This window comes from Saccoglossus kowalevskii, chromosome 6, assembly GCF_978046115.1.
Source record: "Saccoglossus kowalevskii chromosome 6, keSacKowa6.1, whole genome shotgun sequence".
Classification (NCBI taxonomy): Eukaryota; Metazoa; Hemichordata; class Enteropneusta; family Harrimaniidae; genus Saccoglossus; species Saccoglossus kowalevskii.
Genome location: NC_140646.1, coordinates 15,788,402 through 15,807,303, shown reverse-complemented (window position 1 = coordinate 15,807,303; position 18,902 = coordinate 15,788,402). Strand labels below are relative to the sequence as shown.

Below are 18,902 nucleotides of genomic sequence, written 5' to 3'. Positions count from 1 at the left end.
TTCTTGTGCACAAGTCTCGTTATTTCTATGTATAAAATAGAATGCAAATTATAGCTAATCGCTGCACATTCTCATCACGATTCATTGTGTGCTCCCGCGTGCGCAGCCAATCCTCTGATCTGAAACACTAATATTATCATGTGACACATGTAATATTATTACATTAGAATGATTATTTTAAATAATAAATTTATTTTGAACGGTTTGTGTATATGTGCAAGTATGACAAAATATCTATCAGGCCAAAATGCTATTTTTTATGTTTTAGCTTATTCAATCAAATCTATAATTTGACCATGGAACTATTATAGTTCCATGATTTGACCAAACCATGATAAAAAAAAAATGGTTCTGTGGAGTTTGCAAAACAGAAGACTAGGACGCAAACATGTCGTTTTCAAGTTAGCTAATCCGTCACGGTAATTCTACCAATTCAAGATGTCGCTAATTTCAAGAAGAGCATGTTCTTAGTGAGATGTTTGGTACTTCAGCTAAATTAAGATTCTTTTATTTCATGTGTTGACGCAAATTCGCTAAAATAGCATTAAACTAGTATTTTATTTTATTTTCACAGCACGTTTATTAGGACAATCAGGATTGGTTTACGGTCTCATTGAGTTTGAAACTTGTGCCCGGCTTTTGCCAGTTTTCTCTTACCTGAATGAATATTTCTGAAACAAAATCTGGCTACAGATTCTATGCTTTTGACTTTCAGTGCTGGAAATTTGACATGAATTTGACGACTGAGGTGGAACCAAATGTTGATGCGACGTACCCTGTCCCCGGGCCGGCCCGTGTGCCGGCTTCCCAGGGTCTAATTTAGTCCTCTATCTAATATTCGAAATATCAAGTTAGCCCCCCCCCCCCAAAAAAAAAAACATCTCCTGGATATGTTGGAAAAAGTCATTGGGGAGTTTATTTGTGTTTATTTCTTGTTCCGACGTGAAAACACGACGAATAGTCTGTTTTGCAGCGTATTCATAAAGCTGCCTTTATCAAGTATTGGTCAGCAGCGGTACTACCACTAGAGGGCGCAGCAGAATAGATCAGTCGTGTTAATTTCCCTCTAACTTGTTTTACAAGACAAATCACGTGATAAAGGGATGTCAAGTGTTTTACAATCATGTTCTTTTGGATTATTATGTTATTCGTTACAAGCTTTTACACTATTATAATATAGTATTAATATGCATTTTAGCTCTAGAACGAACACCTTGCTGTGCTTTCACACATTCGTTGGCTCTGAATGAATCTATCAATCATAGTCGGTGAATGCTTGTCAGACGCGGGGTATGTCTAATGTTTAAACGTCGTTATCAATAATAAATCAGACTCGTAAATAAAATCATCTTTCATCAACTAGAAGAGCTGAGGTACATGAATGTACACAGTGAAAAACGTCGGGAACAATGCAGTAAAGTCAGAAGTTTCAGTAATTAACAGTTGTTGAGCGTGACATTGTCAGGTTAGTTATTTGTTGATCTGAATTTATATGCTGTATCACCCTAATCCACTGGATTTGATCATCTGTCATGCAGTTTAAAATTAGAAAAATAATCAAAATTCGAGTAAAAGCCGGTTATGTTTTAGCAGACTATCATGCGGCCTCGGCCTCGTATACTGTTAGGAAATAGCATGTGAAGTTGCGAACAATGATTGCAAAGTCGGCGATTTCATATCGAATCCCGCAGTTAAACCTTTGAAAATAATAAGCAAAATTTGAATGAGAGGATGCCCAAAATACACAAAACAGATGGCCATACAAACTTAACGTATAGTGTTAATAAATGGCGTACAAATTTGTGTAAATGATTGCAAAGTTTCTAGATTTGTTTGGAAACTTGAACTAAGTTTTTGTATTTTCGAAACGCGTCGTGCAAAGTTCTAAAAAGTGACGAAAATTCACATAAATGGGCTTCAAATCGTCGAATTGCCGTCAGAAGCATGTAAAGGCCATAGGTCAAATTGGAAACATACCAGAGCAATCAATATAAATTATGAAATGTATCCAGAATTAAATTACCGAAAATCAGAAACAAATTCATCAGAATCCCCAACAGAGTGAGTATGTGATTGGCCAGGATAGAATGTTAAGCTCCATCGGGAGTGGCAAGTATTTTCAAGGGAGACCACCAGAGCATATGAATGAGCAAAACTATTTTTTTTTATTTAGTGACACAAATTGAAATTAGATATCTCATAAATATCAAATAACTGCCGATATAATTCAAAGAAATTTGAAATTGTGAACGCAATTTCGATATATTCTTGTCGATTGTAGCCGACAGTGGTGGCGCTCGTCATTTAAGATCGTACAAAGTTGTGAAACTGAAAGCGATTGGAAAGTTGGTAAATTTGTTTGTATATTTGACGCGAGTAGCTGTTCTACCAAATTCCGCAGTTAAAAGATAAAAAAAAATAATCAAAAGTCGAATGAAAGCCCGTTATGTTTTAATAAATTATCACACGGCCTCAACGTACTACTGTTAGGAAATAACATACAATGTTACGGACAATGCAAAGTCCGTAAATTTTATTGCAAATGTTCTATGAGTAATTTCATATCGAACACCGCAGTTAAACTTTTGAAAATAAAAAGCAAAAGTCGAGTGAAAGAATGCCCGAAGTATACAAACAGATGGCATCTAAATTGTGTCGTTTTCGGACTTGGACAGCCATGAAATAATTTGTTTTTAAGATAGGCAATACTTTGGTTACATTTACCAAGTACAATGCTTTTCAGATCCCAGATCATATTGCATTTACATGTCATTTTAAAATTTCTAACTTAGGGTAGCAGACAACATTATTGACACAACGCACCCCTAGGATTGAAATACCCTTTGTATGATAAGTCAACGTACGTTCTTATGACCTTTACCAAAGCCATACCATTTCATCGATGAAGGGGGGGCGGTAATAGGATGACGCGCAGGATTATAATGATGAAGTAAATTGAACATATGGAGGACGTGACGCCATGTTATGTAGGTACTCATTTATATTAATTTCATACTTTTATATAATAAATTCATGAAATGATTGTGGATTCACAAACATTGCAACACCCCTTTATAAATAATGAAGAGGTCCATGTGCCCGTACAAATAATGGAAAGGTACCGGTATACTAGTATTTTAATGTCATCCCCGGATTGACGTTGTGCAACTACTGTGTACAGACTGCACGCTGAATGAACATGGCCGCTGACCTGAAAGCAACATTAACTGCGAGATATAAAGATATCGAGAGACTCTGGAAGTCTGGTGACTACCAGACTCTAGCGAAGGAAAATTACACTGAAGACTGTAAATTAGTTTATGGTGATATCCAGACTGGTCGTGACAGTAAGTTCACTCATTTAATATCAGAAATTGACTCTTTTTCGGCGACGTTTAGGTAAGTTTGGTATTGGCAATATGAATTATAGCTTAATGGCATAGTCGCATTTTAGCGAAATGACGAAAGATACTAAAAATACTAGTTCTCAATTACTGGTACGTACGCGTTATAGATTTTCAGAACAAATACTGCTACTTGATGCATTGCAATTTTTGAGTCACCAACTTGGCCAAACATTCGAAATGGAGGCACCTAATGCATATACATGAAACAACCCAGGAGTCCGGATCACATCGAATATTCATTCATTAATATACCGTGATTAGTAGTTCATCTTCCGACGTCGAACACGGAACCCCACGTGACTTGGCGACATCCTATAATGCTGAAAACTCGATCACAACCGAAGCTACATCACTACTCGGTGATGTTCGGCTTTTGGCAAGAAACACCTAATGTAGATAACTAACAACATCGTGAAAGTGCTTATACGTGACTTACGCGTGATTCGGTATACATCATGATGTCAAGTATGTGCTTGGAAACGCCTTCATTGTTGTTTATTATGGCAATGACAAAATAACACAGAATGTCGGGATGCCAAATTGCCAAAGAGGGCGCACTTACTAAATACACTCTTGCTGAATCTGCAAAGATATCCCCGGAGGCGGAGCTACATCACAGAACGTTCTATGTTGCTAAGGCGCGCATCACTGTACCATGTGTTTCTATGGGCTGAGCTGGCGTCAAACGCCGGTCGAAGAGCCAGTGAAAACATCACAAACACAGCTTTGAATTAATTCTGAACAACCAAATTTATATATGTTGCACACGCAGCGCTAATCTTGTTACACTGTTCAGGGGAGTCTCAACAACCATCCCAAAATTCCGTTTTCTGAGAGTTTTCGGCCTTTGTTTTTTACCGTGATGGTTGCCAGGCGGTGAAAATGCCCGGATGTCCGCCCCTGAGTTTAGTCAGTGGTGTAGAGTTGTTCGATTAAACGGACTTTTGCTGGCAACGATGGTTGGTGAACATGGCCGTGGCGGTGGGATATTACCCTGGATATTAGTGAAAATAATTATCCAGTCTGAAATGACGTTCGTATCGCTGTGGTAACAATCGTTCCCTCGCACCGGCGTGGATAATGAAGACACGAATATCACGATGTTTATCGCACCGTATCACAGTAATATTCCACACCAAACATCACATCTTGCTTGTTCAATTTTATTTTCAGAACTAGTGGAGCTGTGCGAAGAATACGAAAAAGAGGGCACTGTGGTTCATAAGAGCGAGATCCTTGACGTTTCCGCAAGTCCCGATGGTGAGATGGCCTATTGTATCGCCAGATTGGAAACAAGAAAAAGTGATGGGACCGATGGAAAGCATTACAACAACCTCATCATCTGGAAGAAAGTTGGCGGAGTTTACCGTGTCCACGCTGAAATGTCTAACTAAGTGATGTTTCCATTGCATATTATGATTACTAATGTTGTCACGTGACATGTAATATTATTACTTCGGAATGATTATTTGAAATAATAATAATGAATTTATCATGAACAGTTTGTGTATATGTGTATGTATGATAGAATATCTATCTGGCTAACATGTTATGTTTATGTTATGTTTATGCTTGTTCTGGAAGTCTTGTTTCACGCATAGGCAAATGGGTTTGCAACGTAAAGCAAAAACAATATCCGTCATCTAGCAGAAAATAGTCAAACAATCAAATCTATAATTTTACCAAACCATGATAAAACAAATTTGATTCTGTGGAATTTACAAAACAGAAGACGGAGACGCAAACATGTGAAAAAACATGTCGTTTTCAAGTTAGCTAGCGCGTTATTTTAGCTAATCCCGCAATTCTATCAATTCGAGATGGCGCTAATTTAAAATAACGCATGTTCCCACAATGAGATGTTTGGCACTTTAGCCAAATTAAGATTCTGTTAATTCATGTTTTGACACAAATTCTTTAAAATGGCATATAACTACTGGTATTTGTTTTACAGCAAAATCGGACTCACGGAGCGGTTTCATTGGGTTTGAAATTCTTGTGTACGACTCTCGTGTTATTTATGAACAGTTTTGCCAGTTTCCTCTTGGCTGAATGAATATTTCTGAAAAAAAAACTCGATACAGATTGTATGCTTGTGACTTTCAGTGCTGGAAATTCAACATGAATTTGACGACTGAGGTAGAATCAAATGTCGATTCGACGTACCCTGTCCCGCGCCCGTGTGGCGGCTTCCCAGGGTCTTATTTTGTCCTCGATCTAATATTCGAATTATCGAGTTAATGTTGGGAAAAGTCATTGGGGAGTTTATTTGTGTTTATTTCTTGTTCCGACGTGAAAACACGACGAAATGTTTTGCAGCGTATTCATAAAGCTGCCTTTTTATTGGTCTGCAGCGGTACTACCACTAGAGGGCGCAGCAGAATAGATCAGTCGTGTTAATTTCCTCTAACTTGTTCTACGAGACAAATCACGTGATAGAGGGATGTCAAGTGTTGTATAATCATGTTCATTTGGATTATTATTTTATTCGTTACAAGCTTTTACACTATTATAATATAGTATTAATATGCATTTAGGCTCTAGAACGAACACCTTGCTGTGCTTTTACACATTCGTTGGCTCTGAATGAATCTATCAATCATAGTCGGTGAATGCTTGTCAGACGCGGGGTATGACTAAAGTTTAAGCGTCTCATCCAGGCAACAAACAACCAAAGGAAGTTATTCATATTTTCACAATGCATCATTTTCTTAATGCTGATGGCAATATCACCTCAAGTTGAACCGTGACTTTTGCAAGGGTGTAGACGTAATATGAATGATTGAGGTGTACAAACACACATACCAAAGGCACCAGACTGAGCATTGTTGGTTGCACGCAGCTGGAGGTAGAGAACGTAGTTCAAAGTTGAAGAAAAGGTCGTATGGCAAGGAATTCGAACTGAGACGGCATTGCTTCATCTTCAGAATTGTTAACAAGTGAAACTATATACCGGAGTACGTTATATCGTCGCCTGTCATAGAGATATTCAAACCTAGACTTGTTAAGCATTGGATGAATGTTGAATATTCATTAGACTGCTAGAGAATATTCGCACATTGCGTAAACTAGTGTTGCTTCAAGTGTTATTTAGACCACAGTCAGGGATTGTGTTTAGACCAACAACTGGGCGTCAAATTAAGCGTTCGCATCAGATATTATCAATATATTAAGAAGCAACACATATACAGTAAAACCTGTCAAAACCGACCATGACTGGGACTGGGATCTATGGTCGGTTTTCAGAGGGAGTCGGTTTATTCAGGGTGGGCGTGACTTTGATTGAAACAACAATTACATGTGCTGTAAACACGGGACAAATGAAAGACATCGGAGTTTGCCTCCGGTGATTCTACATGTATTTACAATGTGCATTTATTGTATTGTTTCAATAAAATAATTTACCAAACAAGACAAAAATATTATGGTATGTACATGACATCAATTAACATTAAAATAACTATTCGAACAGACCGGGTAAGTATTGCGTATCGTAACTGAAGGCGTCCATTTTGGATGACATCACTACGTAAGTTCACGTGAGCTACATGTAATTATCATAATTTATGCAGACAGTCGATTTTGCTGTTAAGTCAATCACAGTCCCTCAACTGTGAGTCAATGAATCAAATTATGATGTAAAAAATCATCAAGTTTTGACTACTTTAAAGAACATCTTTTTTTCAACGATTTTGTTTTCCGTTCGAATTATGAAATTTTGGATATCTGTCAAGTAACTGGAGTCTTTGTTCTGTAATCTTGTCAACATGTCTAGCACATCGCCATGCGTCAAGTCACTGTCGTTGTGGGGGTCAATAATTTGACTGTCGTTGCAATTTATGTCATTGTTGTCTATAGATTCATGGTTTTCTTTGTCTGCAATAAAATTCTCAACAATCTGTTGCTCCCACTCGCCATCATACATTGCTTCAGTCAGTATACGTTCATCAAAGTGGAGGTATTCTACAACGCTACACTGTGTTTGCGGGTCTGCAACTTGCTAAATAAGGTTTCCGAATTCTTTGTTGTCGTCTGCTTCTTCGTCATCATAAATTTCAATCTTGAAGCCCCCTTTACGGAAACATTCGAAAGCACAAAATTGTCGATCAGAATCGTTATGGAAAGAAGAAAACTCAATGTCTTTTGAGCGTTGAAAAAGTGATAATGCAGTGTGCTTCACCGCAATTGAAGGTGATCATTTGTTTATATCCGGGGTCATTATACTGTCCAGACACCACGCGATGCGTGGGCGTGTGGTGTGAAAAATGTAATCAGTTGCCATTGTTTTACACGGGACGTTACTTGTAGTGTGAGATTTGGTATTGTTTCTGTGACGTTTGCGGAATTTGGACACAATGCATACTTTTTAGGTCGGGCAGACCGAATTACTAGACAGCGGATGTGGTGCAACTGGTCGGATGGTCGATGTATTCAGTGTGAATATTGGACTTGGGACCGATCAATGCGGTCGGTGTTCGGAGTAAACAGTGGTCGGATTTCACAGGTTGTTTTAACATAGGCGTCTATGGAGAAATTTCGGGGCTACATAAATCGGTCGGTTCTGACAGTAGGTCGGTTTATCCAGGGGTCGGTTTTGACAGGTTTTACTGTACTAAGATATATAATTGAAGTTTGAAGACCATATAAAATAAATAACTATTAGATGTAATCTAATTTTATAAAAAATGGTAACCGGAATATGAAATAGCTGATAACACCTGTTCTGACATAAATATGCCACCTTCTTAATTTAACAATATTATATACATAATATAAGAAATAATTTATCAATACTAAATCAAACTAATAAATAAAATCATCTTCCATCAAGTAGAAGAGTTGATGAAAAACAATGAAAAACGTCGAGAACAATGCAGTAAAGTCAGAGACGTTTCAGTAATTAACAGTTGTTGAGCATGACATTGTCAGGATAGTTGTTTGTCGGGCTAAATTGATATAAATGCTGCTGTATCACCCTAATCAACTGGATTTGATCATCTGTCACGCGGTTAAAAATTAGAAAAAAATAATCAAACGTCGAGTGAAACTGAGTTTAAGCCCGTTATGTTTTAGGAGACTATCAAACGACCTTAACGTATACCGTTAGGAAATAGCATACGGAGTTGCGAACAATAATTGAAAAGTTGGTAAATTTGATTGCAAATGTTTCCTAAGTAATTTCATATCGAACACGTAGTTAAATGGTTGCAAATGATAAGCATCATTCGAGTGCAAGAATGCCCAAAATACACAAACAGACGGTCATAGAAGTTGTGTAAAGCGATTGCAAAGTTTCTAGATTTTCTTGGAAACTTGAAGTTTTTGTATTATATTACATATCTCAATTTAATATGTGGCTGAGGTGTCGAACATTTTTTATAGAATATTGTAATTAATTATTGTTATTAATGTTCATACAAATTTGAAATTTTACACGCAATTTCAATTAATTATTGTTGATTGTACCTGGCAGTTGTGGTGCTAGTCATTTAAGAAGGTCGTACAAAGTTGTAAAAAGGGATTGAAAAGTTGGTAAATTTGTTTGTATCTTTGACCTGAGTGGTTGTTTTACCAAATCCCGCAGTTAAATGTTGGAAAAAATAATCAAAATTCGAGTGAAAGCCTGTTATGTTTAAACAGACTATCATACGGCCCAAAGTACACCGTTTGGAAATAGCATACTAAGTTGCGAACAACGATTGCAAAGTTGGTAAATTCAATTGCAAATGTTCCCTAAGTAATTTCATATCGAACACCGCAGTTAAACGTTCGATATGAAATTACGAGTGAAAGAATGTCAAATCGAAAACATACAAGAGCAATCAACATAAATTTTGAAATATACCCAAACATTGAAATGTTGAAATCAGCAACAAATGCATCAGACCCACACAGCAGAAAAATGTTGTGATTGGCGAGGGTAGAATGTTAACCTTCCGTCACCGAGAGTGGCAAGTACTTGCATGGGAGACCATCAGCAAAGTTGGTAAATTTGGAAAATTGTTAATGTAAAGTATAAAAAATGTGGGGCCACGGACAGATCTCTGTGATAAACCACATGAAACAGGTTAATGTCAACGGGTTAATGTCAATGTCTAGATACCGAAAATTGAGGGTCACTAAAAATTTTTTTTTAAATATGAATGTTGTAATTGTCAACACTAGCTGGCGCTATTTACCAAACAAAATCAAGTTATTGTGTATAATTTATTTTCATTATAATTACAAACTTCTGGTTTTTAACAGATATATGATGATAAATATTTTGTTCCCCGGTCAATTTAAAATGGAAAAATCATACAGAAATATAAAGTGTCTTCCAAATCATGTGACCTTTGATCCTCAGAGGCTAGTGTCCGCCGAGATCTCGTTGAGAACGCGAGAACCGCGGGACTTGGTTTTGTCCGTAAAATATATTCCTGTTTTCTCTTGTCATCACGTGCACTGTTCCCCTTGATATATGTAACAATTCTATTCAAACAGAGGACGTGACGACGAGAGAAAATTGTCATTAATTTATAAATAGTTATTAAGCGCGACATCTTAAAATAAGTTTTGCTAACCACGACACAACAATTGCATTGTCTAATGTCCGAAAGAGTTATATTACAATACATTCCCCGAGAATATCCTTAATTTCTCAGATTAACGAGAGACACACCATGGTTTTACTCGCCATATTTTACCCACTGTAAATGTGAAGCAGTTGACATAAACGTTATATTACGCAGAGAAAACGTAAAGCAGGTGTAGTCCTGACTTCTGATTGGTCAACATATGGTAGAAATATAAGAATGAATGGTAAATTATATTGCCTGAAGCTTCAAATTAAAAGCTCTAACTTCACGGAAAGCTGTCTCGGGCTACGTCCTCACACCACCCCTCTTCCCCGTAGTGTTTTCTACACGTTTTGCACGAAGAACAACATGTCTCAATAGTATTTCAACCGTTTAGTATAGTGTTTGCGTACACTTAGATTTGTATCAATATTGATTTTCGGGTGTTATAAAATGGTGAATTTGACGAAACTTGTCTGGGAGTGAAAACAGCTATCGACGTGTACTGTACTAAATACAAGTGAAGCTCGTGCATCTTGGCTCGTTTGTTTTCAGATTCGGATTGATATGTATTCCATAATTGTCAATGTAAAAAGAGTCACGCGTTTAGATAATTCAGATAATTATATCATGTCATGTGTCTGTTACAATATGTATATACCCCAAAAAAACTTAGTCGGTGTACGTCTTCGTTTGTTTGTCCTCCAACTTATCAATAACATATTGTTTGTATACGTGTTCCGACGTTGGGTGACATTGCCCTATATTAACGACAGGGTGCATTGTAAACGTTTGCAACCCTGGATGAGAGATGCAAATCGGAGACATGTTAGACACTAAACATGCATTGATCGCGCGTGATGGATTGAACCACTCACTTAATCACTGCTAGCATAGTGGATGTCGCATCAGACTCGTGATCGGTAGACCCAAGTTCAAATCCTACCTTAGGCTGAACATCAACCCTTACCCCGGGAGAGAGTGCCACAGATTCAATGGGAAGGCCAATTCCACTGGCCGAGAAGATGGCCGCACAGCCCTGTCATGTAGTCCCAAACATGAATATGACTTCTGTGGCAAAAATGCACTATGTGTCAGCACTAGCACTTGCAATTTGCACATACAAAAAAAAAAACTGTTGCGTGGCACAAAAAAAGATAACCTATATAAAGCCGAAGGTTATAGGACGCAACTTCCCAGGACTGTAGGAATAAAGTGGAGATTATATATATAAAATATTTGTATTACTTTTGTAACAGCTTGCAAAATATAACATCATATAGGTAAACGACATATGACTGAAAGAACGCTTGATTTTATAGTGTCACCTGACAGTGACGTAACGTACAGGCGGCGATTCAAGCGAATCGAAAAACACCCTGATTCGGAGTCCTTCGCGCGCATACGTCTGGTATTTGTAACACTATAATAGAATGTGAAATCTGTATTATTATTACAGCTCTAATTGTATGTATAATAACTATGGTTATATTTCCAGTCTTGTGATACAAAATCACACATTTGTGCTAGCGAACAAGGGAACTGGTAATTCCATGCTGCTTTCGTTGTTGTGACAATTATATATCAACAACAGTGACCAGTCGTCGTGCATAGCAATTACAAATTTACAATTACAACTTAATTGCAACTAAAACAATTATCTACGAAATTAAGTTTCTGAGTGTATCACATGATTGGAAATCATAGATCATATCTTTACTGGGTTTTCCAGGGTTGTTTTTAATATGACAACGTTGTTACTATGTAAGTTATTTGTGTGCATGCCGTCCATGGCATTTACGGGATTTATTTATATAGCTTTTCATATTTCACACAATAAAGTGTAATCGCCAGTGAGGAATACGTGTATATAAACATACCCTGGGGATGTGTCACGTGACTACACTGGCAGATACCGCCACGGATACGTAATTTGACCGACTTACGTATATTTAAATATTACGCGAAATTTTCATAAAAGTACACGGGACATGTGTAGTTTTATATCAGCATAATATCTTTTTATTGATTTTCATATTAGCATGTTATCCATTAATAATATACTGAGGTAACACAGTATTGGATAATACGCATTCGAAGCAATGCTCATCGCTGGCCTAGTTAGACATATCAACGTGGGCAAGGTAAACACCGTTTACTTTCTTCCAGATAAGGAGGTTGCTGAATGACTTTGCCTCACTTCCATCAGCTTTCTTCGATTTCAAATTCACGATACAATAAGCCAATTCACCGTCGGGACTCGCAGAAAAGTCAACGACCTCGCTGCTTATAGTCACCACACCCTCCTGTTTGAATGTTTCGCACGCCTTTACAATATCTGCCAAGAAAAAGAATACAAGGAAAATAATGGTATTGTGACGTTGTGTGTGAAATATTGACTGCTGATACGGTACGGTAAACATCGTGATATTCACGTCGTTCATGAAAATGAAAAAAAGAGACTAGCATTAGAGGAAAAGGAAGTTAAGCTAACATATCAACTGTGTTTTAAACATTTTCATCTTTGCCTTCATTGTTATTGTAAACTGCTATTGCACCTGCGTTTATCATCGACAGAGCAGTACCCTCGTCGGAATGTGCCTTCGATTAACGCACAGACCAATCTCGTATTTTTGTTAAATACAGACCCTAGATGTATGCAAATATATACAATTGAATATCCTGGATACCCAACCATAATTCCGCATGGGAAGGCAACTAAGTTTCCGTCTCTGCCGTCCGTCAGTGACCGAGCCGTTTTTTAACTGATAAATATATCCCGATACTAATCTGAATAGTTGCCATAGCGACAAAAGTAGGACCGTTGTAGTAAATGTAATGGTTAATGTGAACAATCTTAGCAGTCTTTCCAGACAAAAGTAGCGAATATCCAGTGCGACGAGGCTCAGACTAATTGAACAATGCCGCTTTAACTGAAGGGACATTAGGGACAATTTATTTTAACGACGGGACTAATGGCTGCTATTGTTCCCTGCTTGCAACTATGATACCGAGGGGCGTACTAGCCATGCTTTCATTCGCGAGTGATGCCTGGTCGTCAGGATGAAAACACACAAGAGCGTTCAGTTCAGTTCACTGGGTAAATAAAATAGCGAGAGAAGCGCGGTCGACAACTTAATAGCTCCTCGGGTCCTACGCGATGCAATGGGTCGTTTCAACAGACTAGACACCCCTCGTAAGTTATATGTGATTACTGACGAAATTGTCACAAATTGTATCACTGGAATTGAAAACTATGTCTGAAAATGCTAGCCATAATGATTTGATTTCAGGGTTACCAAAGCAGTTCTTTCAAGGGAGTTGGGTTTTAAACAGCTAGGACACTCCGACCTTGTTTTCGAAATGATTTTGGATTTCGTAAGCAGTTAACTAGAAAATACTCTCTGCTTCAATTTACATTCGCTATTTTCTTTATTATGAACACAGTAATAATACTATTTTAAATGTAAAATATTAGTGATCAATCCCCACTAATGCATTGTACGTGCATAGAACAGTTTTGGTTGTTTCAGTAAGTTAATCTTGATTTGTCATGGTACCAGCACGTCTGGTATAATATAAGGGATGACGCCAAAAGATCGATGTCGGATAAAACACTTAATTGCTTTAGTTTGGGGGTGGGGGGTGACCTCAAAAAGTTTCCATCTTACAAAAACGATTTTATTTTTTAATGAAGTCAAAAAAATCTTGGAGTATTTGTAGCTCGTTTTTTTTTTCTATCCAATCATGGACAGAAATAACAGAAAATGAAAAAAAAAAAACACACCAAAGACGAGAAAATGGTTTGGTCCGAGTGTAAATATGTGCGTCAAATGAGGTGCATTTGTAAAGTCTTTTTACACCCACCCGACAACCAACTGCTATGCCATACTACTGTCCGATTATCAATTTGAATTTAATGATGAATGTAGTCTGACGCCATGACCAATATTTATCAATTAAGTTTCAGCGGGGTGGGTTTGAAAAAAAACTAAAAGAATTAAGTTTTTATCCGACATCGATCTTTTGACGTCGTCCCTAAAAGAAAATGGGTGATAGGGTGATAGACGGAATCTCTACAACAGGTTATTATATTGCAGCACTGAGATATTATACAAATTGTATCTGGCCTCGCTCTAGATTCTGGAAAATATATGTTTGATGGGATCAACCAGATGGAAGAACAATATTCGACGTGGCTTCTGACCGGGGAGATGTATCAAGTAACATAATGCTCTAAAATCGTCGAAGGAATTAAGTTGAACGCACTAACATAAATAAACATTATGATGTACATTTTCCTAATCCTACTCCCCCCCCCCAATACGCGCACGCACACAAGCACGCGCGCGCGAGTGCATACCAATGTAAACTGGAATAACGCACACAATTAATCACACCCAGTAAAAAACATAGTTGAACTCTGGTGACCTTGCCCTTTGTTATATAATATTATTCCTTTCATCATAGTTTATTTCAATATGAATATGCATTGTCATAATTAATTTTGAATACAACAGTGGGAAAGCAGTTTACCGAATTTCCTTGATAGATGTAAATATCTTACAAAAACATTGCCTCATCTCAGAATAAAATGTTGCATTTAGACGTGAATGGATTCATAAATCATTCAAAAGACCAGAAAATCTTAGCTGGCTTTTGTCCAAGTATTTTGTACAGGTGTATGTCAAACATTAATGATTGATTCACTGAAATATGAACTGCCTTATTATATTCATTGTGTGACTACTGTATTATTTGAAAAGTAAACAAACAAAAAACGACTTATGAATAGCTATCATGTTGCAAGCTCTGCTTTGTATGCAAATCATAATAATTTAGTAGGTGTCCAGTGGAGAGAGAAGTCAAGAGTACTGTTGCCTCCTGAGAGGTTGCCTTTAAACATAAAAGCTCTATCATTTTGTTCTAATAGCTGAAACAAATTTCTGTGATTTTTTATTTGTCGAATGAACTACTTGTCAAATACAGAATACCTATTTTTGAGTACAATTTTTCAAAATGTGGATGCAACATTTTGCTTTTTGTGTATTTTTTATGTATTGTTTTGATTTGATAACTTAGCACTAAACAGATTTTCTATTAGCTCCAGATCTTGATAAAAGTTTGCCACCCAGTTCATAGGAGTGCTTATATTGATTTTCTGACATCTTATTGTAGGTTTGGTAGGTTTGCAAATGTGTATCAGACTGTGCAAAAATTCTCTCAATGAGTTGGTTTTGAAAAATATATATCTATATATAGATATTAAGATGATAATAATTCCTGCAACAACGGGGAAAATTATGAAATTAAAGACACTCACTTTCATGGCCAGACTGGATGGCATGCCCACTGAAGACTGATTTACAGTCCTCAGTGTAACATTCTTTCGCCATGACCTGGTAATCACCAGCATTGTAGAGTCTCTCGATTTCCCGATACCTCGCAGTAATTGCAGCTTTCAGGTCACTAGCCATGTTGATAAAGCTTGTAGTCGTTCACTGTCTGTTCGCAGTATGTAGCTGTACAACGTCAATCCGGGTATATATATATATGTGGACCATTCTATTATTTGTGGGGATGATATACACTGTAGTTTCTATTCACGATAATCTAAAATGTTCATCTCGCTAATTGAACTACTTCCGTGTATAATATAATGTACATAAGATGACTGATATGTATATATTAAGATGATAATAATTTGAATATATCATGACCCATGCAACGTTAATTGAATGCGTTTATACAAGAGGCTTTTGAAATGAAATTGAATACGACGATAACGGAAGAACATTAGACCGCTTACTTAACTCAGGTTTCAGTAAACTCACATCTCTAATTACTCTAAGATGTCGAGAGCTGAATGTATTTTGATTAACATAATCAAATATCAAAGATGTCTAGATATATAAGATATATAGCTAAACAAAAAAAAATAAATGTAAGATGACGTATAAGACACTGAATAATAAAGCTAACTAGGGTACCTCAAAAACAAGATAATATGATTTGCATATCAGACTCCTAGATTGTGGAATCAGCTGAGGACCTGAATATTTAAAACAAATATCATCTTTTATGATTTTAATTGGAAATTTTGCCCAGCGTGAATGATGTGTTTCTATGTCCTTCCTGTCTCGTTTATTTCATGATCTATTACGTAATATGTTACATGTACAATGTTATGTATACAGTTAGGTTAATAAAGTGACCGATTGACTGATGTACCTGGTCGTGACTCTCGTCGATGGAATGGTATGACCTAAGTACTTGTGTTATCTGGGAACACATTGACCTTGAATATCAAGTACATTCACCGCAGGATGCACTGTGAAAAATGTCAATATTATCGTCTGCTGCCGTGAACATTGTAATGTGATTACCACTAATAAGTTAGTAGCATGCCTTTATGTGTGTCCTAAAGGACGACGTCAAAAGATCGATGTCGGATAAAAAAAACTTATTTGCTTTAGTTTGGGGGTGGGGGTCTTGACCTCAAACAGTTTCCATCCTACAAATACGATTTTATTTTTTAATGAAGTCAAAACAATCTTGGAGAAGTTTGTAGTTCGTTTTTTTCACGGACAAAAATGACAGAAAATGAAAAAAACAACAACAAACATTCAAGACGAGAAAATGGTTTTGACGAGTGTAAATAAATATGTACGTCAAATGAGGTCAATTTCAATGCATGGACCTAAAACCAACTGCTATTCCATACTACTATCCGATTATCAATTTGTATTTAATGGTGAATGTAGTCTGACGTCATGATCAATATTTATCAATTAAATTTCAGTGGGGGAGGGGGCTAAAGGAATTAAGTTTTTTATCCTACATTGAACTTTTGATGTTGTCCTTAAAGGAAAGGGCATCTCTTAATAGCGGGGAATATCGTCACTTGCGCATGCGTCAGATGACCAAAGCGTGTAATTGTTTACAAACAAGCGTCCACCCATGAAATACGCGTCGTTATCGTCGACGAGGACTCAATTCCCGCGCGTACGCAGGTGACGACCCCTCCGCTTTAAGTAAAGTCTAATTTCAAAGCAAATTTACCGAGTTATAAATACACATACAAATGAAGTGAAATATTATTATTGTGTCGAGGATGCATATAATGTATAGACATAGACATAAACGAAATTATGTTACTAGAAATGTTATTGAGCATTAACAGATAGTGCGGGTTCTGTTATTCGCCATCGTTTACTATTGACAGAGCTAATGTTAAATAACACTTGACAGTCCCAACTGACAGTACTGCATATATTTCTGCAGCGCCCTCACTCAACAAACGAAAGGTTTGCACATCGATCAACACGTGCCAAGATTTAACAAGATTGACCAAATTATAATCATGCTGTTGTAAAACGTTTAAAAATGTGTTGACGTTTTTATATCTTTGTGAAGCGTTTCTTAATTTTCATTCTAAATTATGTTAATACTAGAGAATAATATTGAAGAAAACCCGCCCACCTAAGACCAACTCTGTCACTAACGGTAGTCAGCAGCCTGTTCATGTTTGAGGTCCAAGTAAACCATCGAAGATGGCAACTTTAAGTTTATTTTTAAATATTTGAGGTATACTTAATATATATATGAATAGATGTATCACATTTATAATAACAGTATTATTTACATATTATATAATGTTTGCAATACACTGCTACCTTGGCAACGCTCTCTAAATAATAGCATCTAGGAAACTCCCGCCTTGTTGGTGACTTTCTAATGGCTAGCGTTGTGTCTTCTTTGTCAAGAATTTTCACTTCATTTTTTTGACGCTGTGTGATCCGGTATTACTCTAGTCTTCTGCTGTCTACCCATCACCATCTCCAACTACTCATTTACATCTTCACTATAAATAATACTTACAAAACAATTGTTCAGCTTTCTAATAACCACAGAACCGCGTCTCGCCACGTTTATTTATTGCCAACACAATAACCTAAACAAACAAATAAATAAATAAATAAATAAATAAATAAATAAATAAATAAATAAATAAATAAATAAATAAATAAATAAATAAATAAATAAATAAATAAATAAATAAATAAATAAATAATCTTTCCACCTGTTTTTCTACCACCGCCCTCTGCTAAATGTTAGCTAATGACTGAATTGCACTTCAGTTTTCATTTCGTGGCGTGATTGGTCAATTCTTCGGGGATACTGCTATGCCCGAAACGAAACGTGTGAGTAATTATTAGAAAATTGTTGAGGTTTTCTTCAAAAATTATGTTTAGAGGTGGATTTTTAACAAATCTGGCACTCGTTACACGGAAAAAAATATATATACTTGCCCGACAGCTGCTGCATCCTTGCATTGTGCAGGTACCGATTTATATAAATTGGTCGGTTCTTTAGTCATGCGATAAATCAACATGCTCAGTAATCTGAAACGCGGGGCAGTGCGTATGTCAGTGGTCCAATCAGATACTTGTATGGCGGGAGATGACGCAAGATTGACAACACGTTGCAAACGGATGCAGGCGTAACAAGCATTGAACGGGGACATACATGTTCTAAACAGCAACGGATTTGGGAGCAGTGTGGCGCCGCCGGTGGGAGGATGACTGCATTCTTTTGTTTTTGCGTTGACTGTCGGCAAATATACGAAACGGTACTACCGGTAGTGTAAAATTATCTGCATGGTGCTACTAACACACAGGGTCTGTTACGTGATCAGGCTCGCCGCATTCGACGTATAACGTTTTCGTAGATGATTGTTAGATTGACGGATGGCATTCTTGTGATTTGCATGTTAGTTCGAAGTGCACAATTCAAATACCTCAGGACCATATCGCCTAAGGTATTCATATTGGGCGTTTGCAACTTACGGCATAGCGCCAGATCGACATAATATTCGGCAAATGGAATGTCCATAACTGACTCCTGGTTAGACGCTGCATTCATTCACTAAAGCCTG

The 18,902-nt window shown here is 37.0% G+C and overlaps 2 protein-coding genes across 2 annotated transcripts; one reads left to right on the top strand and one right to left on the bottom strand.

Annotated features, from left to right (window-relative positions):
- Positions 1-3,141: 3,141 nt before the first annotated feature.
- Positions 3,142-4,906, top strand: LOC100366974 (uncharacterized). The gene is made up of 2 exons (XM_002737366.3): positions 3,142-3,347; positions 4,581-4,906. The coding sequence occupies exons 1-2, from the start codon at positions 3,194-3,196 to the stop codon at positions 4,799-4,801; spliced, it is 375 nt and encodes a 124-aa protein (XP_002737412.1). The 5' UTR covers positions 3,142-3,193; the 3' UTR covers positions 4,802-4,906.
- A 7,057-nt stretch (positions 4,907-11,963) lies between these two features.
- LOC100367130 (uncharacterized) lies at positions 11,964-15,519 on the bottom strand. Its single transcript, XM_002737367.3, has 2 exons — positions 15,288-15,519; positions 11,964-12,302 (listed from the first exon to the last, which is right to left on the bottom strand). The coding sequence occupies exons 1-2, from the start codon at positions 15,439-15,441 to the stop codon at positions 12,082-12,084; spliced, it is 375 nt and encodes a 124-aa protein (XP_002737413.1). The 5' UTR covers positions 15,442-15,519; the 3' UTR covers positions 11,964-12,081.
- Between the last annotated feature and the right edge of the window lie 3,383 nt (positions 15,520-18,902).